This window comes from Leptodactylus fuscus, chromosome 5 (assembly GCF_031893055.1).
Source record: "Leptodactylus fuscus isolate aLepFus1 chromosome 5, aLepFus1.hap2, whole genome shotgun sequence".
Taxonomy (NCBI): domain Eukaryota; kingdom Metazoa; phylum Chordata; class Amphibia; order Anura; family Leptodactylidae; genus Leptodactylus; species Leptodactylus fuscus.
The window spans coordinates 194,182,416-194,209,422 of record NC_134269.1 but is presented as its reverse complement, the minus strand read 5'-3'; the positions used below and the strand labels follow the sequence as shown (position 1 = coordinate 194,209,422).

The 27,007-nt window shown below is 42.3% G+C and overlaps 1 protein-coding gene across 1 annotated transcript in view; it reads right to left on the bottom strand.

Annotated features, from left to right (window-relative positions):
* MGAT4B (alpha-1,3-mannosyl-glycoprotein 4-beta-N-acetylglucosaminyltransferase B) overlaps nt 1-27,007 on the bottom strand; it is a 300,397-nt gene that overhangs the window by 91,671 nt on the left and 181,719 nt on the right. Inside the window, exons 6-8 of the mRNA XM_075274976.1 lie at nt 25,651-25,764; nt 22,847-22,922; nt 20,792-20,906 (exon numbers count right to left, since the gene is read on the bottom strand). Coding sequence (XP_075131077.1) covers nt 20,792-20,906; nt 22,847-22,922; nt 25,651-25,764 — 305 coding nt within the window. The remainder of the gene's footprint in view (nt 1-20,791; nt 20,907-22,846; nt 22,923-25,650; nt 25,765-27,007) is intronic.

Genomic DNA, 27,007 nt, shown 5'->3' with positions numbered 1-27,007 from the left:
GTCTTGAGCCCCTAACAAAGGGATAACTAAGCTTTTGACAACTTTTGATTTTCTGGCCATATTTTTGTTGTTAATAAATTTAGGAATATACTTTATTAACTAATTCAGTCCCTGTTTAATGAAAACCAGCCTTACGAGAGCTGAAATCTGTAGATTTGCTTTCACTATGTGTATTGATGAGTGGGCTCTACAATGCAGGGAAGCTAAGGTTGGGGGGGGGGTCACTTAAATAGTTATATCTTTAGCATCTTAGAACATAGAACAGTGCTGATGTCCTATGAAAGATGAAATTCTCAGCTTTTTTTTTTTTTAATGTAGATTGTGAGCCCCACATAGAGCTCACAATGTACATTTTTTTCCCTATCAGTATGTCTTTTTGGAATCTGGGATGGAAATCCATGCAAACACCGGGAGGACATGCACACTCCTTGCAGATGGGGGTTTTTTTTGCCCTCGGTGGGATTTGAACACCAGGACTCCAGCGCTGCAAGGCTACAGTGCTAACCACTGAGCCACCATGTGGCCCCAGATTCTCAGCTTTAAAGAGGACCTTTCATCACCTTGGGCACATGTGGTGTAATACACCACTTGAAAGCTGACAGTGCACTTTCACGTTCTGTGCCCCCAGTGAAGAGCTATCGGTGCCGGTACCATAGCTCTTCACTGTCACTTCTCTTTAAGAGACAAAGAACATAATGTAGTCTGTATCTTAAGAGTACCAAGATACTTTGCATGGAAAGCACATTCGAGTTGTCACCGTATTATTATTATGTTGATTGCTTCTAATGGCAGTGACGCGACAATCACATGCCCAGCAATGTAAACACGGCTAAAGCTGCAGGGTGACGCATCCTTATCTGATCCACTTTGCATTCTTATAGCTACATCTATTGAAAATAATGAGTGTTCACTGCATGGAACATTAGGTGATACAGCCTGGCAGACAGATGAGCTCTGTATAACAGCTAACAAAACTATGTAGTCAAAATGAACAAGTAAATCTGGACCATTTCCCATTATTATCCATTGATGTTCGCGCAATGAGAGCAATAATCACAACGGGGGCTTTTATTCTCTTACTTAATCATCTTAGTAGCTAGCACTACTATTGCTGAAATATCTACCAAACTTTGGTACAGAGGGATGTGGGGCCTGGGGGTGCTTGGATGTGCAGGACAGAGTGCTCCCCCTATCTATAGTTAAGAGAAGCAGCAATAGTTTTGTCTATACCAGCCCCAGGTATGGTGCACAATATATGGGCTAAACTTGAGTACTAGGAGTATACCATTTTGTGGGAATAGGCTATGCTCTGTATCTGTATTAGGTGGGCCTTGTAGGTATATGCCACGCAAACATGAAACTCCAGGTCCCTGTATAACGTCCTGATTTGTAGCGGAGGTGTCAATTGGGCTCCTCAGACGCTAAGGCCAATGTGTCACTATAGTACCAGGTGTAAAAAGTGTATGCGCTCGCCCACCAAACAGCACGGATTCTACTATGCTACATATTTTATGTAGATTATTGTTCTGAAGCCCCCGTGACTAATTACCTGCCATCTACTTCTATCTATAGAGACTTGCTCACATTTTGTTTCATTTTTTTTTTTTTTTTTTTAACCTAGGAAGTCACTGCTAATAGGTCACTACTACCAAACTTAACCGCTGAGGCCAGTGATTGGCCGCAACGGTCACCTAAGCCACTTCACTTTCGGCCAGCTCAGTGCCAACATGGGATGGGATGAGACGAGACTCAATATTGAACCATAGGACCAGGGTAGGAGAGTATTACTACTTTTTCTTATTTTACCTCACCCCCTGCTCTGTCTGGAAAACCTCTAACATTTGTCAATGAAAGTTAGGTTATTGATGCACTAGGGGTGTTGTCATGCCCCCTGATGCACCTGTTTTCAGATCACAACCCCCCCCCCCACACACACACACACACACACTGTCACATCTGCACATGTTTCTGTATGCAGCACCCAGAGCGAGCTTCATAGTCCCCTTCTGGGAAATCTTGCGCATGAACAAACGTGTAACACTGTCACCACATCTCACAGAGAACAACCATAACTCTAGCTCCACGGCATGGGCAACACAAGCATGTCAAAGGTCTGTGCAGGTGCCGCAGTGTACATGCTGAGAACTGAAAATGGGTGCACCATTCTGTTAAATATTATATATTTACAATATTCTCTAGCAGACATGGGGTTAACACTCTACTGACATCATATCTGTTGTATTTTGAGTACATGGGTGCGGTTAGAGTACACCATTTTAGAAATCTCCTTACATAGCTACAAGATGGAAGGTAACACCCACTCTCATGAACATAAATGAGTGACAGACACACACGTTGTCGTCGTCATCCATGAGGGGGATCCATGGGGAATCTATGGCAGGTCTGTCTGCCATCCCTCTCTGTCATCCTGGACAAGATGTCGTGAATATTCCAAGTCCTCCAACCAGATGATCAAGCATGAACCAAGCTGTAACTACAAGATATCCAGATGATTTAACTTCTCTGAAGATGTAAGCTATTGACAATTGACTGATATTTGTGTTATTTTGGACATTTTCCCTGTTCCTGTGTTTTCCTTCAAGATATTAATAAACCTCTACACTGATTTATAACAAGCTGACTTCTTCCTATCGTGGATAAGGCCTACAACACGTGACACAAGTCTATCCCACAATTTCAAGGCCAGGTACGGATATTTAACAGTGGACACAAGTCTCACCGGCAAATACAAGATATTTAACACATTCATCTACAACCCCATATACTCAAAAGGGATTTCCCACAAAAGCAAGTTATCTGGCATCTATAGGACAGGAGATAACTTGCAGTTTGGTGGGGGTCCACTGATCAGGAGAATCCTTTCTGAATGGAGCGGTGATTGGGCAGCGCAAGCACCACCCCATTCATTTTGACAAGAGTGCCTGAGATAGCGATATATCTCAGTATACACACTACTACTGATTCTGTCAGCAGTATCCGTGGCTATTGTTCGTACAAGATTTTAGCCACGGACACTAGCTGGTCCGTCTGAAATTTCCATTCATTTCAATGAGATCTTATCTTGCGTCCATTAGTGTCCGTTTACACCCATGTCCGTTTTTTTCAAGCGGCCAAAAATTTTTTCTACATATAGGACTTTTATGTCCGTTTGAAAAAGCGGACAGAAAGTCTGCATTTTTTTTTTTAAACATTGCCGTCTACAGGCAACGGACTTCTAACGGATAGTAACTTATAGCCCATTTGTGTCCGTTATGATAGGTGTCTGATTTTTTTTTTTAAACAGACACCTTCTGAACGGAGTCCAACGATAGTGGGAACCCTACCTAACAAAGGCAGCAATTCACAAGGTGGTAGGGGAACACACATTTGGATGACCCCAGCTTATCTGCAGGGGTGATGTGCTAGGTTCTAATGACAGACTCCCTTTAAAATTCCAAGAAAATAGTGCAATGGTCACAAACATCATAAGTATGTATGAGGTGCTCTACAGTAAGGTATTTTACTCTATGGGAGATTAGGTACTTGGTAGTCTAAGACTCATTTTCTTCCACTGTCTCCAGTGATAAAAAGGCACAATGTTCATGAGACTTCAGAGAATGGATAAATGACGCATTACATAACTTTTCATATGAAACTGTAGTCAGAGGGGAGAAAAATGAGAACCTAGGTTGGCTTCATATGCTGATCATGGTTTGGTTGAGAATATTCTACTACCTCCTGCTACTAGGATACTCAAACCCAAGTCTATTGTCTGTTGACTAGCCAAGAAGTTGTCTTATTCTGAATCCCTCCTGCTGTTAATGGCATTGCTTCCACTAATAAGATTTTAGACAATTGCTGTTTTTGCCGTACAATGATATCTTCCAGAACTAGCTTTTATTTCCCATTGTGTTCAAACTTCTCAGATCTTAGTAAGCAGTTCCTTGTGTGACATTACAAGTCGGAGTGGCTGAGTCACCGTGGACTGAAAAGAACCTATGACATACGCAGGATCAAGATTTTCTCTCCAGAGGAGCAGAGAAAATTTCTGGTAATAACTTTTTTAAAGCATATATATAACAATTTCATGGGATTTTGGTAAGAAGGTTATAGGGTGAAAATATTGCTGCACACAAGTTGCATGGAGTCTCATGACTGTCAACTAAGAAGTGCTACCAAAAGTAGAAACCATCCATGTAACTGGAAAACCGGTAGGAAAAGTTTGGCTAAATGCCTGAAGGAGATGATGTAATGTATGACAGGGACATGGAATACAAAGGGTTATAAGTGCTTGTTGAGGGGGAAGGCGACCAAAGATAATATAATACAGAATTCATAGCACAGGTAGACATGCAAGAATGGGCATCTCAGTCCTCCAAGATCTTATTCTTAGAGTCCCAATTGCTGTGGTGTAGACTGTTATAACAAGGGTCGGACTGGCCCACCGGAGAACCTGTGAGTCCTCCGGTGGGCCCCGAGCCCCGACTGTTAAGTCCTCATTTTTCCAATGCAGATGCATTGGTCAGGGGCCCGATCGGGACCTGACCAATGCATTTGCCTCAACACACACAGGCCCCCATTAGCTGACACTGAAGCTATACATGGTGTCCTCCCGATATATAGGGAAAGTACATACTGGAGGACACCATGTGCAGCTTCAGCATCAGCTAAAAGCTGCTTGTAATCCTTTCACTGGCCTGTTACAGCTATCTCTGCTTTCTTCCCTGTCTGTGCTGTCTGAATTTCCCCCTCAGAAACTATTGCCTCATCCCTCACATCGTAGCATGTGGGGAAGACATTTGGCAAGTCTTCTATGATACTTCACTGCTGGCAATGGTGAGTATATTCTTTTGGTAAAATTTGTGTATTTAATATGTGTACATTTGTGTGAAGTATGTGTCTTGTATATTGTTGAGTACTGTATGGTTGTATACAGGTATGTGTGAGTATATACAGTATGCTATAATAATGAGTATGTGTGAGTATGCATATATGTGAGTATATATAGTATTAATACATTCAAATAAGTATATATAACATATATGGTATATGAAGGTATATAAATGTATATATGCTATAATAATGTAAATGTGTGAGCATATATGCTATATGTATAAGGCCTGGTTCACATCTCCATTCAGTAAGCATCAGCAAGCGGTGAGCAATGAAAGCACACAGACCCCATAGACTATAATGGGGTCCAAGTGGTTTCGGCGCGGTGTCCACATGAGTCATGTGGACATGAAAGTAGATTGTGAAGTGCGGACACCGCTTGGAAAGCACATGGACCCCATTATACTCTATAGGATCTGTGTGCTTGCACTGCACACCGCTTGCTATTGCATTTGGGAGGGGGGTCCCCATGCGGGCCCCCGAACGGATTACCGAACACAGATATGAACCAGGCCTGAGTGTGTAGGTATATAGTGTGTGCAATCCATCCACACTTTGCAGAAAAATACACGCAGCGGACACACTGCAATTTCCAAAACTGTTAAGGTTTTGGAAATCGCAGCATGTCACTTATACCTACAGAAACATCAGCGGTTTCCCTATAGGTATAAAGGAAGCAGAAAGTCCTCAGAGGAAACTTCTGTGGGGTTACTGCAATAAGCGCTGTGGAAAAAAACTGATGTGTTGCTGCCAGGGTTTTTCCTGCAGCGCTTTTTTGCTACAGGACGCAGTGTTAGGCCTGATCCTTATAGTGTGATGCTCAGTATATTGAGATGATAAGGATTAGGCCCAACAGCGAGACGCAGCTAAAAAAAAAACCCATAGAATAATTAGCGGTGAATCTCAATGTATTTTATCCACAGTGTTTTTCATTGAGCTTTTGATGCATTTTCCTGGTACTTTCTCCCAATTGCGCAGCTGAAAGTAACCGGCCATGTTTTTTGAAGTGCATACATTTTAGATTTTGTGGCTGTTTTTCCTGCAATGTGTGGATGAGATATATTTGATTAAATTTCATTCACTTTGCTAGTTTTGTAAAACACTTTTTTTTCTGTAGTAGACAAAGACGTGTTTCTGCAATATGGGGTTTCAGGTATTTATGGTCTATCCTGAGTATAGGCCATAAAGATTAACCCTGGAAAACCTCTTTAATATGCCCCACTCAGTTTAACGTCCCCCTTCCGCACAGCACAGGATGTTAGCACCATCACTGCTCCCACACAATATAATAGCCCTATCACTGTTCCCCCTACATTATGGGGGACCAGTGAAGAGGCCACTGTATGGGGGGGGACCAGTGAAGAGGTCACTGTATGGAAGGGGGGGGGGCAGTGAAGAGGCCATAAAAGATTTGGCCCAGACAACCCCTTAAAAGAGGTCGTCTATAAACTGGAGCAATCACTGTGGTGGCTGCAAGGGAGGTGTTTAAAAAAAAAAAAAAAATATACTGACCTGTCCCCAGCACCCTGTTGTCCCCTGCCTGTTTGTTCAGTCTCATGGTGGCGACTCATTTCTCGAAATCCTGTGTCTAATTGGTCTCAGGGATTACATCAGGTTCAGGACTTTCAAAAACATCACGGTGTAATGCGACGTTAAGAATAAGAATGTCAATTGTTGTTGCCTATCCTATTGTTCTAGAAATGTCCTCTACTCAAGGAGGAATACACACTTCCGACATGCACACAACTCCTTGGAGTGCGCTGTGATTTCTGTACTACATTCTCCTTGCAGATGGTCATTGATCCACAGCCCCATCGACCAGGTTACGGACAATGGGATCTAAGGTGAATATAATCTATGTATTAGGGACATGACTCAGAAGAGCGAAGATAAGAGGGATGACTGAAATATACCATATGCATGATGATGGGAACCACTGCTGTGCGCCGTATACGTTCTGTCATTGTACTTTGTAATCTAATTTTAGCACTCATTTCATCCTTTTTAGAAACTGCTTCTAGTAAATTTTGTAAATGACTTAAATCCCATACAAAGGATTAAATGATTTTGCAATGAAATTCTGCGGGGTGTTAATAAAAGCTGCACAGAATAAGGACTCCATAAAGCATTCTTAATTTTATTTCGCTGCAGAGTCTCTGGAATGGGCGAGAATTAGTCAGATCTTATAAGCAATGATTAGAAACCCTTCTATATTTGTTCCATGGCGCTTTTCTCGGTCCCCCGGGAACCGGCGTGTACTATTTCTATCAGAGATATTTTATTTCATAAATGACGTGAGCGCTCAGCAGGCCTGCCTGTCGTCTTACCATAGACCTGCGAATCTTCCTTGGCTGGAAGACACTAACTAATACAATAACAATGGTGTCTTGGCTGGAAATGGACTACAAATCCCAATGTGTTATGTCAACTTGTGAAACACACAGAGAGCTTGCACAGCGCAGACATGTTAATAGCAAATGGGAATCTTTCATTAAAATAATCAGAATCTGAAATTTCTAATTCTAATTCTTACTATCACTTCCAAAATTACAATTTATGGCTTGTGGCCAAAGTAAACTATTGGGTCCATAATAATCTAATATTGTGCAGTTATTAAAGGGATATTTCATGTAAGCTGAAGAATATGCCATAATATGATAATGGGGTTTTAGTTTCTGGCATCTTCCCTAACCATGAGAATGAAGAGACCAAGTAGATGGGGCCATGTTCTAGTTGTCTGCAGTACAGGTGTCCTGGAGCATCGCTGTGCAGGGATATACCATGAAGAAACAGCAACCTCTTAGCTACTGCACAATGCTGTGTACATTTATGTCCTTATGACTGAGCGGGCATGACTGTAACGTTCACATTGAGTTTTTGGTCAGGAATTTGGTCAGGAAACTGACTCAAATTCCTCCTTCAAAGGTTTTGAGGCAGAATTTGGAGAAGAGTGCCACAGCCTCTTACCTTTATTGTGCTGGGCCAAATTCCACTATTGGATTTTGACAAATTTCCATGTCAAATTCTGTATCCTATTCCATGTTGATGGAAAAGGTGTATTATCCAGCTCCTATTCCTCATTAAAAAATAAAAAATGAGCTACTCCTCCCTAGGAAATCAATGGTAGGAAGATTCTGGGCAGAATTTGAGGTGAATTCTGCCCAAAAGAATCCTAAGTGTGAACACTCCCTAACTGACAATCTGTCTTCTACTGCAACTTAGGCCTCTTGCAGACAGAGTGAGCAAGCCGAGGCTCTCCACATAGGAGGTTCAATGCTCCATACCATTCCAATGATTATAGAGCAGATCCCATCCTGCTCCGTGGCATCAGAACGGAACCTCCTTCCCCGATGTAATCAACGGGGGGACAGATGGCACTGAGATGTCATCAGAGTGCATTCTACTATAAAATTGCCCCCTAGACTGGCACTCTCATTATGAGACCATAAAGGACACTACCATGACCATTTGTAGAATGTATAAGGAAAACGTTTGTTTTGTACCGTGTTAGCCAGTGGGTATGAAATATAAAAAACAAAAAACTTGAGAGTCTTCAATAGTTGATACCGTTTTTAATGGCTGACTAATAATGATGACAGATTACAAGCTTTCGAAGCTCTCGGCTTCTTCCACAGGGAAACACAGGAATACAATTAAATACACCTAATGTAGTGTATTTATTAATATGCACCAAGTGTTAAACTGAAAATCTGTACGTTGGAGAGACTGGTCAGAAACTCAGAATGCAGATGAACTCACACCGTCATACAATTAGAGAACAAAGAATGGACCTTCCCATGTCAAAACATTTATGCCATGAAGATCACAATATCATCAATGACATGAAAAGTTTGGTTTTTAAGAGGAAGTTTCATATCTAAGAAAGACAGAAGAATTTATGAGTACAAGCTCATGACGCCGTTTCAAACAATCCAGGAGGGGTTGAATGTGTCACATGGGTTTATGGCCACTTACAGAAATCACTGACCTGAAGCAGCCATAAAAGACCACTCTTTGAACTGATAAGAACCTTGGAAACTGAGGAATTGTTTACTTGTATGTACCAATAACCTTACACCCTCCCACCTAAAATCGTATTCCTGTGTTTCCCTCTGTACATAAATATGCATCCTTCAGAAATAGTTTTTAAATTTACCTGAGGAAGAAGCCGAGAGCTTCGAAAGCTTGTACTCTGTCATCATCATTATTAGTTAGCCATTAAAAAAAGGTATCAACTACTGAAGACTCAAGTTTTTTGTTTTTTTATATTTCATTTGTAGAATGGATAACCTGCACCACCACCAATCTGCTATGTGAGAAGACTATGGTCTTTGGATGAGTACTGAGGCCTTCTCACTAGAGATGAGCAAACACTGTTCGGAACAGCCGTTTCGAACAGCACGCTCCCATAGAAATGAATGGAAACGGCCAGCACGCGGGGGGTTAAGCGGACGGCCGCCGGCAAAGTCTGCGTGCCAGGTGCTTCCATTCATTTCTATGGGAGCGTGCTGTTTGGATCGGCTGATCCGAACAGTGTTCGCTCATCTCTTTCTCACTACTTCCTGAGCACAGCGTTACACATTTGGGATGGGACTGAGCTGCAAATAGGCCATATGAACAGAGATGGTCTAGACATCAGTTTGTCAGTGAAGCAGAAGTCACAGGAGCACCACTTTGAACAGCTGATCTGATCTGTAGGGGTCCCAGGTGTCCTAAGGCTAGGTCATCAATATTTTACTCCCAGAAAACCACTAGATGTTGTGTGTGTTAAATGGAAAGACTAAGAGGCACTAACAAGAAACTGTAAATGTGATCCTCTGTAAACCGCTGGCTGTATTCTGAAAAGTTGATCTCTCTCTGAGCAGGGGCAAGTCATACAGAATTCACACTGCAAGTTGTCAAAAACTTGTCCAACCAAGTCTGTCAACCTTTACTGAGCAATTATCTCCTGAACGAATGGGTCACTGAGATTTCTGCTTGTATCGGTGACAGATAATAGAGCTTATTTACAGCTGGTACTTTCAGGAGAACCCTTTTGAAAATGCACCAATTTTTCAAAGAACAGACAGTAACTGGAGTCGTGTCCCCCAAGGTGATGGAGCATTAGAGATAGAGTCATGAAAGAAATTCTCAGCTACTGAGATTTGGAGTTAAAACTCAAAAATGAAAAATGGAACAAATGGGCCTCCAACATAAAAACTACTGTCAGCGTAGCCCATGGCAGTTCTGACCCCGTTCTGCAAAAATTAAAGAATATCTGTCATCAAAATGCTATTTTCTGTGAGATACTTGATACATCATTGCAAAACAAGATACTACATATAATAGGAGTCAATCCCTCATAACACACAATATTACATTTGGAAGGTCTTTACACCCTTGCACTTTTTTCACATTTTGTTAGGTTGTGTTTTGCTATAACAAAAACAACAACAAAAAAATGTTTTCTGCGTCCAATACCTCATATGTGAAAACAGAATGTTAGAAACCTTGCATTTATAATAAGTATTCAGACCCTCAAGTTACAGTCCCCAGTCTTCTTGGGTATGATGGGTTTTGTACATCAGTATTTGGGGATTTTCTGCTGTTTTTTTCTGAAGATCCTCTCGAGCTCTATCTTGACTGAGTGATTTGGGTTATTGTCTTATTGAAAGGTGAACTTTCGGCCCAGTCTATTTTCAGAACACTTGGGATCAGATTTTTTATTAAGAATATCTCTGTACTTGACTCCTTTCAGCTTGCTCTTAGCCCTCACCAGTCTTCCTGTCCCAGCCACTAAAAAACACCTCCACGACATGATGCGGCCACCACCATGCTTCACTATGGGAATGGTATTGTACAAGTGGCAAGCAGTGTCAGGTTTCCAATTAACGTGACACTAAGAAATCAGGTCAAAAAGTTCAATCTTGGCTTCATCAGACCAGGTAATCTTGTTACGTATTAGAGATGAGCGAACACTAAAATGTTCGAGGTTCGAAATTCGATTCGAACAGCCGCTCACTGTTCGAGTGTTCGAATGGGTTTCGAACCCCATTATAGTCTATGGGGAACATAAACTCGTTAAGGGGGAAACCCAAATTCGTGTCTGGAGGGTCACCAAGTCCACTATGACACCCCAGGAAATGATACCAACACCCTGGAATGACACTGGGACAGCAGGGGAAGCATGTCTGGGGGCATAAAAGTCACTTTATTTCATGGAAATCCCTGTCAGTTTGCGATTTTCGCAAGCTAACTTTTCCCCATAGAAATGCATTGGCCAGTGCTGATTGGCCAGAGTACGGAACTCGACCAATCAGCGCTGGCTCTGCTGGAGGAGGCGGAGTCTAAGATAGCTCCACACCAGTCTCCATTCAGGTCCGACCTTAGACTCCGCCTCCTCCGGCAGAGCCAGCGCTGATTGGCCGAAGGCTGGCCAATGCATTCCTATGCGAATGCAGACTTAGCAGTGCTGAGTCAGTTTTGCTCAACTACACATCTGATGCACACTCGGCACTGCTACATCAGATGTAGCAATCTGATGTAGCAGAGCCGAGGGTGCACTAGAACCCCTGTGCAAACTCAGTTCACGCTAATAGAATGCATTGGCCAGCGCTGATTGGCCAATGCATTCTATTAGCCCGATGAAGTAGAGCTGAATGTGTGTGCTAAGCACACACATTCAGCACTGCTTCATCAAGCCAATACAATGCATTAGCCAGTGCTGATTGGCCAGAGTACGGAATTCGGCCAATCAGCGCTGGCTCTGCTGGAGGAGGCGGAGTCTAAGATCGCTCCACACCAGTCTCCATTCAGGTCCGACCTTAGACTCCGCCTCCTCCGGCAGAGCCAGCGCTGATTGGCCGAAGGCTGGCCAATGCATTCCTATGCGAATGCAGACTTAGCAGTGCTGAGTCAGTTTTGCTCAACTACACATCTGATGCACACTCGGCACTGCTACATCAGATGTAGCAATCTGATGTAGCAGAGCCGAGGGTGCACTAGAACCCCTGTGCAAACTCAGTTCACGCTAATAGAATGCATTGGCCAGCGCTGATTGGCCAATGCATTCTATTAGCCCGATGAAGTAGAGCTGAATGTGTGTGCTAAGCACACACATTCAGCACTGCTTCATCAAGCCAATACAATGCATTAGCCAGTGCTGATTGGCCAGAGTACGGAATTCGGCCAATCAGCGCTGGCTCTGCTGGAGGAGGCGGAGTCTAAGGTCGGACCTGAATGGAGACTGGTGTGGAGCGATCTTAGACTCCGCCTCCTCCAGCAGAGCCAGCGCTGATTGGCCGAATTCCGTACTCTGGCCAATCAGCACTGGCTAATGCATTGTATTGGCGTGATGAAGCAGTGCTGAATGTGTGTGCTTAGCACACACATTCAGCTCTACTTCATCGGGCTAATAGAATGCATTGGCCAATCAGCGCTGGCCAATGCATTCTATTAGCGTGAACTGAGTTTGCACAGGGGTTCTAGTGCACCCTCGGCTCTGCTACATCAGATTGCTACATCTGATGTAGCAGTGCCGAGTGTGCATCAGATGTGTAGTTGAGCAAAACTGACTCAGCACTGCTAAGTCTCTGCATTCGCATAGGAATGCATTGGCCAGCCTTCGGCCAATCAGCGCTGGCTCTGCCGGAGGAGGCGGAGTCTAAGGTCGGACCTGAATGGAGACTGGTGTGGAGCGATCTTAGACTCCGCCTCCTCCAGCAGAGCCAGCGCTGATTGGTCGAGTTCCGTACTCTGGCCAATCAGCGCTGGCCAATGCATTCTATTAGCCCGATGAAGTAGAGCTGAATGTGTGTGCTTAGCACACACATTCAGCTCTACTTCATCAGGCTAATAGAATACATTGGCCAATCAGCGCTGGCCAATGCATTCTATTAGCTTGATGAAGCAGAGTGTGCACAAGGGTTCAAGCGCACCCTCGGCTCTGATGTAGCAGAGCTGAGGGTGCACAAGGGTTCAAGTGCACCCTCGGCTCTCCTACATCAGAGCCGAGGGTGCGCTTGAACCCTTGTGCAGCCTCGGCTCTGCTACATCAGAGCCGAGGGTGCGCTTGAACCCTTGTGCACACTCTGCTTCATCAAGCTAATAGAATGCATTGGCCAGCACTGATTGGCCAGAGTACGGAATTCGGCCAATCAGCGCTGGCCAATGCATCCCTATGGGAAAAAGTTTATCTCACAAAAATCACAATTACACACCCGATAGAGCCCCAAAAAGTTATTTTTAATAACATTCCCCCCTAAATAAAGGTTATCCCTAGCTATCCCTGCCTGTACAGCTATCCCTGTCTCATAGTCACAAAGTTCACATTCTCATATGACCCGGATTTGAAATCCACTATTCGTCTAAAATGGAGGTCACCTGATTTCGGCAGCCAATGACTTTTTCCAATTTTTTTCAATGCCCCCAGTGTCGTAGTTCCTGTCCCACCTCCCCTGCGCTGTTATTGGTGCAAAAAAGGCGCCAGGGAAGGTGGGAGGGGAATCGAATTTTGGCGCACTTTACCACGTGGTGTTCGATTCGATTCGAACATGGCGAACACCCTGATATCCGATCGAACATGTGTTCGATAGAACACTGTTCGCTCATCTCTATTACGTATAGTCCGAGGCTCCTATTTGCAAATTCCAGGAGGACGTTCAAGTATATTTTACTAAGAAGAGGGTTCTTTCTGGCCACTCTGCTAGAAAACCTAGATTAGTAGAGAACCCCCCTCCTTACTTTGCTTGATAGACAACCAATTTTAAGAAGTGTCCTAGTTGTTCCAAATTTCTTCCATTTAAGAATTATGGAGGTCACTGTGCTCGAGAACTTTCAGTGCAATTTTATTTGCACCCGTCTCCAGATCTCAGTCTCTGAGCAGTTCTTGTAGAAACATCTCAAAAGATGTTCAACAGAAATCGGGAGGCCCTTCCATTTCTAAATTTCAAGTGTCAGAGCAAAGGTTGTGGACACTTCTATATATGTTAAATTTTAGTTTATCCTTTCCAGTAAACTTGTAAATTCTTTGTATTCATAAACTGCACTTCTAGATATGTAGATGTATTTGGTGCTCATCTATAGATCACTATTTAGGGTCCAAGCAGTTACTCTTATACTCCACTGTACGCATGTTTTCAGAATGGGACAGTAGTCCCATAGGGAGACAGGGACTCCTAGTATCAGAGGATTATGAGGCTGAGAGTTGGGTCTCCGGTCAGGGTCAAGTACAGGAAATACAGCCAATACATCCATAACTGCCCAGGAGCAGGGATCCTGACTGTACCCAAAAGGTTCACTATCTCTGTGACCACTTATGAATGCCAGAATATAAGAGCCCTTTGTCTACTACTAGACTGGATAGAAATCCTTTGGTTCTTCATGTTTGGTGTCCCATTCATTTATTACTTCATATCACTATCTTTTTATCCTTCTATTCACAGAGCCATGTGAGGGACTCATTTTTTGTGAGACATATTTAATTTCTTAATGGTACCATTTAATATTACTGATAACATACATGGAAGCCGGTAAATAAACAGAATGGAGTGGAAATAGAAAAAAAAAAAGGCAATTGTGAAATTTTCTTATGGATATTGTTAATGGAGTTCATTTGTCACAAAAATGATATGTTACTTATATTCCACAGGTTGGTACAATCATATATTTTCTGTTCATGTTTTTAAAGGGGTTATAAGTTTGTGTTTTACACAGGCCTTCTCATCTCAGGATTTCTGCTGTTCTCCTGTCTCCTCTTCCCTCCACTTTCTGGTTTTCAGCTCATTCTTGCAAAGAGCTTCTGTTTGCTCTAAACAGAACAGTTCTCTCTTTATTTACATACAAAGATAACAGATATACTGCTTGTTAGTGCTTAAAACTGAATACCATGTGCATTGGAACAGAGGTGCATTGGAAAAAAGGCTTCCATTTGCGTGGCAGTATCGGAATTGGACCACTGCTGAACGGCAATGAACTGATTGACATTGTCATGTTAGGGCTAGTTCACATGGGGCACAGGATGGCGTATTTTGGTGCTGATTTTGATGCGGGAATGGGCCTAGTCCAGAGGGTGCTGCCGCGAGCCGGACGCCGCGACTGGATCAGCCATGAATCCGCCTGAAGAAACGGCAGCTCGCTTCTTTTTTCCGCTAGCGGGAATAAACCGCTAGTGGAAAAAAGAACGCTAGTGGTCTACTTAGACCTCTGTTGTGAGGGGGCGGATTTTGAGGTGGATTCATCACCAAAATTTGCCCCGTGTGAACGAGCCCTTAGATAAAAAACAAATATCAGAGAACAAACACCATGCAGCCATTGCTTGAAGAACACAAGCTGGTAGTAGCAACATTATGGTGTGGGGAAATTTTTTATTCCCTGGGTCAAATCATCCATGTGAGGCACTCTTAACCGATTTAGCTATAAATCCATCCCTACAGATCATATACACCCACACATGCAGTTTGTCTAGTATTGCCACAAGACAACGCGACAGTAAATGTCCGACCAAGGCTTCCAAGTACTTCTTGGCCACATATTTCCACAGACTTGAACCCAATTGACCACCTCATTCGTCATGTTCACTCTGTGGATCTCCCCTTACACAATCTCAAGAAAATGTGGGATGCGCTGCAGTCTATATGGCTCCAGATGCCAGAGACAACTTACTAGCATCTATTGAGGCACATCCAGCCTGTCTAGCTGCTGTCCAGGCTGAACATGGCGGCTACACTGGTGGTCATAATAATGTGACTGGACTCTACCTCTCACAGTACTGTGAGAGTCTATCAGCAGTAAATTGGTTAAAAACCTGAAGTTTTTCCTCCCATTGTACAAAAGACATACGGATAGGAAAAAAATGTACATTGTGATCCGTATATGGGATTCACAATCTACATTAAAAAAACCCTGAAGTTTCATGGCAATGACTAAAACGTTTCAAACATTTCTATTTCTTTCTAATATTTTACAGTTTCATTATTTCATCTTTTGCTGCTTCTTAAGATGTAACAAGTTGCACAAATGGCTTCGGAATCCACTCCACCTGCTTAATGCAAAGGAAGCATCAATTGTACCCATTTGCATTTATATCTAGTTTTATACAGTAATGTGATTGAGTTGTTCGGCTCAGAGGGCTGATTGTTATTTTCCGCACAACAATAGGATATTGCTGCATTCCTAGTTACATTAAGAAGGGGGCGGAAATACTCGACAAGAATAAGACCCACAGAAAATCACAAAGATTTACATTTTCACGCTTTCAGGCTCTGAAATCTTCCTGAAGATTAGCAGAGAACATTACTGTGATGTGTTGAGTTACATTTACAGGCACGTCTATGGTACATGCATGCTCCAAATACATTACTGAGCAGAAGCGCCTGGGATGTGTGCGGTACATGAAGCTCACACATATGTACGTGTTGTATATAAAGTTTTAGGGGTCGATTTCAAGTCCCGGACGCCTATAAGCCGCTGCAGGCACCAAACACATAGCAAACGTTAAACGCAATCTGTAAACTGAGCACGCTTTATGCTAAGTGGAAACAACAATGTGGAATTTAGTTAACCCCTCAAAGACCAGGCCTTTTTTTTTCACCAAAATGTTTTTTTGTTTTTATTCCCCCTCTCAGTTTCCTAATTTTGGATCAATGTGGTTGTATAAAGCCTTGCTTAGTAGTAGTTGTTTCTTTTAGGAATAATAGCTACATATACAGATATAGCAAAATGTAACATGACATTTAAGCATCATAACTTGACTGGAGTACAGTATTTTAATGGGGTTTTGAAGCCCCAAATTGATAGGTTATCGATATGTGGTCTGTCTGGGTCTAACACTCAAACACTTGTGGTAGGAGCCTACAGTTGACGGAAGTTGCTAGATGATGGGAGGTGAATACAACGCTGCTCCTATTCAAGTAACAGGAGAGATGCAGCAGCTACATTCACTGCACAGCAGTAGTTTCCAGTAACCTGATGGCCGTTCCTATTACTTGTATAGGCGAGGTGCTGCATGCACTTCATATCCTCTAGCAGCTTTTGGCACCCCGGAGACTGCTACAACAGATGATCTGTGTGGGGTCCAGGTGTCAGACCCCGACAGGTCATCAGTATGTGACCTATCTTTTGGATAGGTCGTTTATATGTAAATCCCTATAATTTTTTCCTATGGCTTTGGTTGTTTTCTGTAAGATACGATGCAGCAAGTTATCAATGTCAGGTTTAAGAGTTTTCCAGGGAATACAAATATTTTTCTGGAGGCTGGTGAAGGTGTGAAAAAAAACCAAAAAACCCACACACATCCCTGGCTTCTGTCCTGTGCAGCGGAGCCCTGCAACTGGCTCCAGGGGAACTCTTCATTGCATATGACTGTTGACGTTAATTAGCCTCAGCAGTCACGTGTGGTGAGGTCTTCTACAGGAACCAGCCCCCAGGGTGATACAGGTCCAGCCAACGCCAGGGGACCCAGAGCACCCATGACAGCTAAGTATAGTGTTTTTTTCACAACTCTCCAAGAAAAAAAAATGTATTTCCTGGAAAAACCCCTTTGAACTCCCAATACTAAGTAATTTATATATTAAAAAAAGTTTTTTTTACGCCATTCTTTTTTTTTTTTTTATTAATGCTCTACTTTTGTAACATACAATGATAATGTGTCTATATTATTTAGTGGTTAGTAACCTCTATGTAATAAAATGATTGGATATGTGCTTTGTACACTGGCTTTGATAATCTTGGCACCATCAAAAAAATGCTCCTACTTTACCACAAGGCTCAGGCCTACTCATAAGCAGGGCCATATAAATCATAATATTGCCTTATACTAGTTTGGGCCCCCTCAATCAACCAGGTTGGGTTGCTGTCCAGGGTAGCAACAATTTTTTTTTCCTTCTTAGAATCTGTATGCAATATATCAAATATTGACTGAAAGGAGCATTATGTGGGGGAGGGGGGGGGGGGTTACTTGAGGGCATACTATATTATGTGGGCCGCAAAGGAATATTAGATTATGTGGGGTGCAAACTTTTGAAACATTTGAACTGAGTCCACTAATATGTTAACATGCCCTGTCAACACTGCCCCATATAGGACTCACAATCTACATTCCCTATCAGTATGTCTTTGTAGCATGGGAGGAAACCCACACACAAACATGGGGAGAACATACAAACTGCTTGTAGATGTTGTACTTTGCAGCATTTGAATGTTTTAGGGGGCGTTCACACTACCATTGGTGTCCGCTCAGCAGTGACCGTGGCTACTGTCTGTACAAGATTTTAGCAACAGACACTCGCTGGCCCGTTTGCAATTTCCAATAGTTTTAATGGGATTTTATCTTGTGTGCTTTAGTGTCCGTTTACAACCATGTATATTTTTTTCAAGACAGACAGTAAGTGTCCGTTATTATTATTATTATTTATTATTATTTTTAACATTGAGGTCTATGGACAACGGACCTATAACGGACGTAACTGATAGCCATCACTTACTGTCCGTTTGTGTCTGTTATGATAGGTGTCCGTTTAAAAAACAAAACAAAAACAGACACCTTCTGAGCGAACTGCCTGGAGAGGATTGGCATGGTGAGAAGACTCTGAATGTAAGCAATTCAGTGTATAGGTTTTCCTAACAATTCTTAGTATTGGTAATGGAAAAGTTCAGCATTTTTTTTTTTGTTACAAAAATACATAATAAACTATACTATAAAAATGCTTAAAATCACTTCCCCTAAATGTTAAAAAATCAAGTTGAAATGACATTGACACTTTAATATTTTATACTCTGTCAAGATACAGAGGCTGATGCATGTGTCTGCGAAAAAATATAATTGGTTTATGAACAACAAGCTTTAGTGGTCCAAGAATGGCATCTGTCAGTGCTTTCTGTGCAAAAGTAGTAAAAAAAAAAAACCAAAAACCCTATGCATATTTCCTATCTATAAACTTGCACTGACATGATAGATACAGTATGTGTGTGTGTATATATATATATATATATATATATATATATATATATATATAACATTTTTTTTAGCAATTCCCTACAAGAAACAATTAGTAAATGGAATTAATGCAAGAAATGTAGCCTAAAAATGGTGCCAATGAAAAAGACAAAACATTCCACAAAAAAAACAAGGCCTTGTAAAAATAAGAAAAAAATAGCTCTTGGAATGTGATGACAAAACAAAAGAAAAAAAAAACCTTGGTCCTTTAAAGGTCACTAAACTTAAAACAACTTTTGATTTGTTTTGGCAGTATCTGTGTTACTAATAAATGGTGTAATATACTTTAACAAATTTTGTATCCTTTATGAGAAATCCTGAATTTTTCCCTTGCTTCTGCTTTGAGAGCTGTTCCTGCTTCTCACTGGGTACAGTAAGTAATGTGCATAAGGCAGAGAAAATAAAGGAGGGGGAGGGTCACTTCAATCCCTTATATCATGGGCATTATAAGTCGTAGAATCTATCTATCTATAGTATCTATCTATGTTCAGTATCTATGTACAGTATCTATAGTATCGATCTACAGTATCTATCTATAGTATCTATCTATCTACAGTATCTATCTACAGTATCTATCTATAGTATCTATCTACAGTATCTATCTATAGTATCTATCTATCTACAGTATCTATCTATCTACAGTATCTATCTACAGTATCTATCTATAGTATCTATCTACAGTATCTATCTACAGTATCTATCTATAGTATCTATCTATCTATCTATCTATCTATCTATCTATCTATCTATCTATCTATCTATCCATCCATCCATCCATCCCCATTCCTGCCTGTATTTTCAACCAGTCACCTCTGGAAATAATATGAGTAGAACATAAAGCTGGGTGATTACAACCTAAATAAAAATCACAATTCATTGGGTATTTTACCTCAAATACAATTACTGAACGATTATTTAGACCATGTGACAAAATGGGTTGTAGCCCAGGGCCCAAGATCAAGTAATTGCCCATTTGCCTCCATTATAGTCAGACCATATAGTCCACTATATCAGCTTTCACCAATACAGTTGATCACTGTTGTGGGGCACGGGAGTCTACAGGAGGAGTGCATTTGTTGAAAGATCCTTGAAAGGTGAATATCGTATGGTCTGGCGATTTGGTCAGACTGAACACTTGCAAACCAGAATAGTTATTATTATACCCCTTGTTCTCTTCGGCTTCCTGACTGACGTTGGTGACCGCCGAGACCAAAGCATGTGAGTCATGCGGTGTTGTGAAACTTGTGTCTACGTGTCACATGAGCACTGAGGCCCAATCACAGGCCTTATCGGACCCTGATATCAGTCGGGTGGCCTGAAGAGAACAGGGAGGCCAGCCGGAGCCCAAGAGAAAAATGTATTAATTACAAAAATGATGCCAGAAAATTAAAAGTTGTTTGAAAATTTAGTAGAGCTTTAATTTCCAAGCAGGCCTTTGTTAAGGGGTTAAACACAGGAAAGAATAAAAGGCATATAATAACCTAAAAACTGTATGTATTAGCTCATCCATTTATAACAATGTACCCAGTAGAAGTGAATCGTGTCTGATTTCATGGTCACTTGCTTCATTAATCCACAATATCTCGGTTTAATAGATGTTCACGACTTGATGACACATTGTGAATACAGCTGATGCTATGGGACAGATTTCTTCCACACCAACTAATTTTTTACTTTGTCTCGGGAAATCAGTAACTATTTATAGGCCGCCTCTGTGTAGAGCGGAGTTTAGTACTGAAGCCTGTGGTGTGGATTACTGTGTGACGCTATGGCTTCTTACAAAGAGATCTCATTCCACCTCAAAACATGGAACTTAACCATGGAGACTGCACAATATTATACGGATACGTCCAAACTGTCATCATTCACATCAAAATGGAAGAGCCAACATAGCCGTACTGGAAAAACAAACTACGGAAAGTTTACCGATGAAGCCAAGTTGGGAGAATTCAAGAATCATCCACTCCTCGGAGGGCTGCTGCAGGGCAAAGTTCTTCATTGTGCTGAGATAGTTGGGTTTGGCCACAATATCATCCTCCAGCTGCCAAGATGGAAGGAAAAAGTACATCGATCAGCAACAATACAATATAAATCACACTTAGAACTCGTATCAGTTATTATACATCAGCGGAAACCACTTATTATGCTCCTCACTGCCAACTCTGTGCAACGAAGCATGGACGGTGTTTTAGGGAGGTGTGGAAAGAATGCTGCAAAGAATGCTCTCAGAAATAGAAGGGTTAATAGTTTATTTTGGCAATGAACAAAATTAAGTGAAGGAAAAAAAATCTAAATCCTATCAATACTTGGTGTGACCTTTGCCCTTTGGAGGAGGTGTCCTGGAAGGGATGATATTGCCCCCACAGATAGAGCCCTGATCTCATCATCATTCAGTCTCTTCTGGAGAGACAGAAGGATTGGAGCAAACCTACAGCCACAAAAGACCTGGGCTTAGTGCTCCAAGATGGCGGGAACAACCTCCAAAAATGTCTGCAAGTGTACCTAAAAGAATTGATGGAAGGCAAAGGTCCCACCAAATGCTGATGAGACTAGGTCTAAGCTCACATCAGCAGAGAGAAAAGCCAGTTTCAGTATAATGGAGTCTGTGTGTAACTGCTAAAACAGTGGTCTGTCTCGCCATTGTTTGGGTCCACTGGAGCCTCCAAATGATGTGAATGTGAACCTAGCCTAGCTACTTTGTAGCACCTACCTAAAACTTTTGCATGTTACTATATATGTTCTCAATAGAACAAGTGGAATAAATTACTAATAGAAACATTTAGTGATGGGTTCTCTTTTCCTAGAATAAAAAGATCAGGCTGAAAAATCACCATGCCCAACTTTTTCTTCCCCAACATCTGTCTGGAGGGAATCAGGAGGCCTCCATATACCCCTGCTGAAATTTTCTGTTGAGATTCCACTTATTATGGCAGCAAAGATATTCTTGCCATCAAAACTTATGGGAAATGCCTATGGAATGCCTTGGTACAGGTGAGAACATAGCCTTAAAGGGGTTGCCCGAAAAGGATGTGTATAATCCATCCACAAGATCGGTGATAAATGTCTGAACACAGTAAAACAGGGGGTGTCCAGTCTACCGTTCTGTCTCTCGACAACCACCATAGTATAGGTCTGACAGAAACACCGCTGTGTGCAGCTCCCATCAGCTCTGAGAACATGTGGATAGGTGGATCAAAAGGACATTGCCCCATTATGCTCGCACAGTATGAATGCTACCTTGTGGTCCCACATTAAACTGGCATCCAGCTATTTAACCATTATGTCCATGGGGACTTTTTGTGATTTTGGCGCATTGGTAGGTGAACCAGGCATGTTGCAGTTTTGGACAATTTATGCATACAATTGTGCTAGGTTCACCACTGAGCTGTCCTCTTTGTTTTTCTGCTCCCATAGAAATGGACAGCATCACATCATGGAAACGATGGACATGAAAGGATACCAATGGATTATATTTTTTTTTTACTGAAATCGTCGCATGAAAAAGTTGCGCTTGTAAGCCTTTTTCGTCCGGTGATGTCTGTCTGATGTTCACACTTGCACTTGTGTGTCCATTGGACCAACCAGAACAGCAGACACACGGACCGCTAAAACAACAGACATCAACAGTGCTCCACTCTTCTAAACTGAAACCATCGGACCAAAAAAGTACTGCTTGTCCGAGTTTTTCAATTTTCAGCAGTCACTTCTATAGAGTCTCCAAATGGATACATCATTGTAAACGTGACCCGAGCCTCATACTGCAACGCAGATAAGCATACAACTTTACACAGTACAAGCTTGGACATTATCAACCAGTGTTTTTTGTTTTTTTTTGTAAAAGTCGCAACGGCATGAAAATTTCAAAAACAGAATATCATATACAAATTTATGCCAAATTATTTCTGCCACTTTCGCTTTTCATTGTAGGATAACTTTCCCTTGTTTTCCGGACTACAAGAGCACAACCATACGCAAACCTACCTGTACATAGTACGTGCCCTTTGACTGAGCATACATCATTAAGAAACAATAATCCAGGTTTTGTTTCGTCCTCCACCTGCAAAACAAACAGTGATTTACATTAATGTGCAAGTGGGAAGTTGGGTAGGATGAACTGTGTAAGATAATTACTTTGATGGATATTTCCGCGCTGCTGACTATTACGGCTTCTATATTTAGTGTCTGGAACGAGCATCTAACGATTATGTTATTTACTTCTAATTAATCAGAGCGCGGCGCAGGTTGAGGATGACTCCTGCAGTGCTGGCAGGACCCACAAGGCAGTGGTTTGTAAGCAATAATGTGAACACTAGAAAGAAACAGGAGAAACGACTGAGGCTGTGCGGCTGCAACGCCAAACGGAGAAACACGATTACATAATGCATGTGATTATGGCCGCCATGAGGAGATCTGCCAAGCACTTAATGAAAAGAGAGCAATAGAAAACACAGTATTAGGGGAAAAAGTACACTATAGGAATTGCGCTTTTAGTTACACTTTACTATATTTTGGCACAGTGGACTGATCTCATTTACAAAACAATTAAAATGAATTATCGAATAAAACAGCACCCCACATATACACAGGATGTGTCTGGTATTGCAACTCCGCTGTAGAGAATGGGGCTTTTCTATGACATCACACGCACTCTATAGACAGGTGTCTTAATAGTTTTGGGGAAAATATAACCAAGTTTTTCTAATTTTCGAAAGTCTCTTCAATGTTATTCCTATAAACAAATACAAACAATTGGATCGTTTCAGATTGCAGCAGAAAATTGTCAGATCAAAATCACTGTGGATGCATGCAGGACTTCACTGGCCGGGATTTATTTTTTAGATGGAAACACCAATGCATATGAACATATAGCCTTAGTGTCTATTCACACGACCGAGTTCGGTGACACCCCAGATCCATGGTCTGGGAGCATTTTTCAGACCTGATTAAGGCTACATTCACATCTACTTTGGGGTCTCCGTTTTAGTGTGTATCCCAAAGTCGACTATTTCTTCCAGTGATCTTAAAAAAGGAACACCTGACAAATCCCACTATAGTTAATGAGGTCAGCCATGCTCCGTATGCGACCAATGTTGTAGGGTCCACCTACACTGTTGCATTGGTCCATCTAAAGCAGGGGTGCCCAATACGTTGATCGCAATCTAACGGTCGATCGCAATGGACGTATGGGTCGATCGCGGGATGCATCCAGGCATCCCCGCTGTCTACTTCTTCACAGCAAAGGCTGAGAGTTATCTCTGGACACTGGCAGGCTGGGGCTGCGGCAGCCCCTCCTGTCAGTGTCCGTAGATGACTCTCAGCCTGCGCTGTGAACAAGCACTTGCAGGCCACTCTTAGGGATGGAGGGGGCCGGGGTGCTGCTTCTTCACAGCGCAGGCTGAGAGTCATCTACGGACACTGGCAGACGGGGCTGCCTCAGCCCCAGCCTGCCACTGTCCAGAGATAACTGTCAGCCTGCGCTGTGAAGAAGCAGACAGCGGGGATGCCTGGGTGGCCACCTCTCACGATCCGCCTGGCCACGCCCACATGCACAGCCACGCCCACAGGCCCGCACCCAAGAAGTGGGTAGTTGATCTTAGGGCTTGGCCATTTAAAGAAGTAGCTCACATGCTGAGAACCGAGCGTTACCCATTGAGGTGAATGGATCCGTAAAAAACAGGGGCTGCACAATCCTGCACCGTAGACACAGTCGAATCTTGGCTCAGATGTCTGAATACAACATTAGTTTGTATAATAATTAAAAGGAAGGTGTCCGTCCAAAGAGTATTTTTGCCAGGTCAATTGCCAACAGTGGTAGAATAGAAAGAAAATCAACTTTAATCCCATATTATACCATTGTGTCTGCTGTGCTGCCAAGTCAAAACAGTGTCCCCTTCATCAGTCCCTATCTCCATTTCTATAAATTCTATTCTTACGCTGTTCAATCTGGGGCAGTAAATGTGCAGTAACTTTCTGTGCTGTCACTGAGATTGCAAGTTACTGCGCATGCGCAGCCCCAGAATGCACAGAGCGCGGGTGGGGGTTTCAGTGTAAGAAATTATGATGTAAGGAAACTTGAGATAAAAGAAGTGGGATTGGAGATGGATTATTCATGAAAAACTAGAATTTTTCTTTGTCTTGGCAATACCCAGTGGATACCTGCCAGCATAGCACAAGATAGGATTGAAGAAGAATTTTTCTGCTATTCTACTGCCGTGACTGGTCACATAGGAATGTTTGTACCTACCCAGCGCTGTTAGTGGTTGGGTAACCTAAATCTTCTGAAACTCCCTTTAAACTAACTAGCCAACAATAACAGAAGGCAATGCTAGTGCCATATATTATAGTATGCATCTAGTATACTATTAAAGACACGTAAATGGGGGAAAAGCCTAAGATTTACAAAGAGAGAATGTAAAATCCCAGGCAGTCATTGTCAAGTCACAAGCCAAACGTCTATTAGTAACCTCTATGCGCAGCAATGAGCCAGGGACGCTACATTCTTTGATGGTGAGTTTAACACTGGAATGAAGAACAAAGCCATTTGTAAACTTCATGTGACACAAAAAGTGTTTTTGTGACTTCTGGGGCGCTCTGAAGCTCAGGAGCTGAATTTAGGAGGTCAGGGTTACTTAATATGCTTCACATTACAAAACTGAAGCCAAAATTATCATTATCTTTCATTCCGCGATGTCTGCTGTGCCAGCGGGGCAGATTAACTCAACATTCATTCATGGGAATAGTCAGTCTAGAAGGAAAAGAAAAAATGTAAAGGATTTTTAGGTTACCTCACACGTTCCCTGGGGTCTCCAAAAGATTCTCGTAGGCGTGAGAAATCTGGGTAAAAATTGGGTGATGGAGATATAACTTCTAGAAGGCCTGACTGGATTTCATTTGGGAACCTGAAAGATCAATATACATGTTGGTGAATTTTTGTATATATTTGCCTTTTCAATAACATACAATCTTAAAAGGGAGTGTCACCAGAACCCAGCACATCAACCTGGCCCCGCAGATAGATAGGTTAGTGTCACCAAAACCCAGCACATCAACCTGGCCCCGCAGATAGATAGGTTAGTGTCACCAGAACCTAGCACATCAACCTGGCCCCGCAGATAGATAGGTTAGTGTCACCAAAACCCAGCACATCAACCTGGCCCCGCAGATAGATAGGTTAGTGTCACCAGAACCTAGCACATCAACCTGGCCCCGCAGATAGATAGGTTAGAGTCATCAGAATCCAGCACATCAACCTGGCCCCGCAGATAGATAGGTTAGTGTCACCAGAACCTAGCACATCAACCTGGCCCCGCAGATAGATAGGTTAGAGTCATCAGAATCCAGCACATCAACCTGGCCCCGCAGATAGATAGGTTAGATTCATCAGAATCAAGCACATCAACCTGGCCTTTCAGATAGATAGGTTAGTGTCACCAGAATGCAGCACATCAACCTGGCCCCGCAGATAGATAGGTTAGTGTCACCAGAACCCAGCACATCAATCTGGCCCCACAGATAGATAGGTTAGTGTCTCCTGAGTCATATAGTGTTTTTACCTTGTGAATTGAGGCCCCAATTACCAATATATATATGCAAATAAGCTTTTTGGAGCAATGAGAGGCTCTATCATTGGGAAAAGTCATTTTTAGCTACGCACATATTTGCATAGCCTTTAGATAAGCTATTCTACATGTATGTTTTGTATGTAAATTGCCTCAGTAGTTTTTGAATGAGCTCGTTTTTATTCATATGCTAATTAGCTTCCAGCGTGCACCCGGAAGGGTCTGTGAGCACCGTCTGCTATTCTCTGTGTGAGAGAGAGCAGGGAGAGGAGTCATCAGCAGCAGCAGCCTCTCTGCACTCACACATATAGAGAATAACAGAGACGAGTGATCACAGACACTTCCGGGTGCATGCTGGAGGCTAATTAGCATATGAATAAAAACGGGCTCATTCAAAAACTACTGAGGTGAGTTTCATACAAAACATACATGTAGAATAGCCTTTCTAAAGGCTATGCAAGTATGTGTGTAGCTAAAAATTACTTTTTCCAGGGGGCCACACGGTGGCTCAGTGGTTAGCACTGCAGTCTTGCAGCGCTGGAGTCCTGGTGTTCAAATCCCACCAAGGGTAAAAAACCATCTG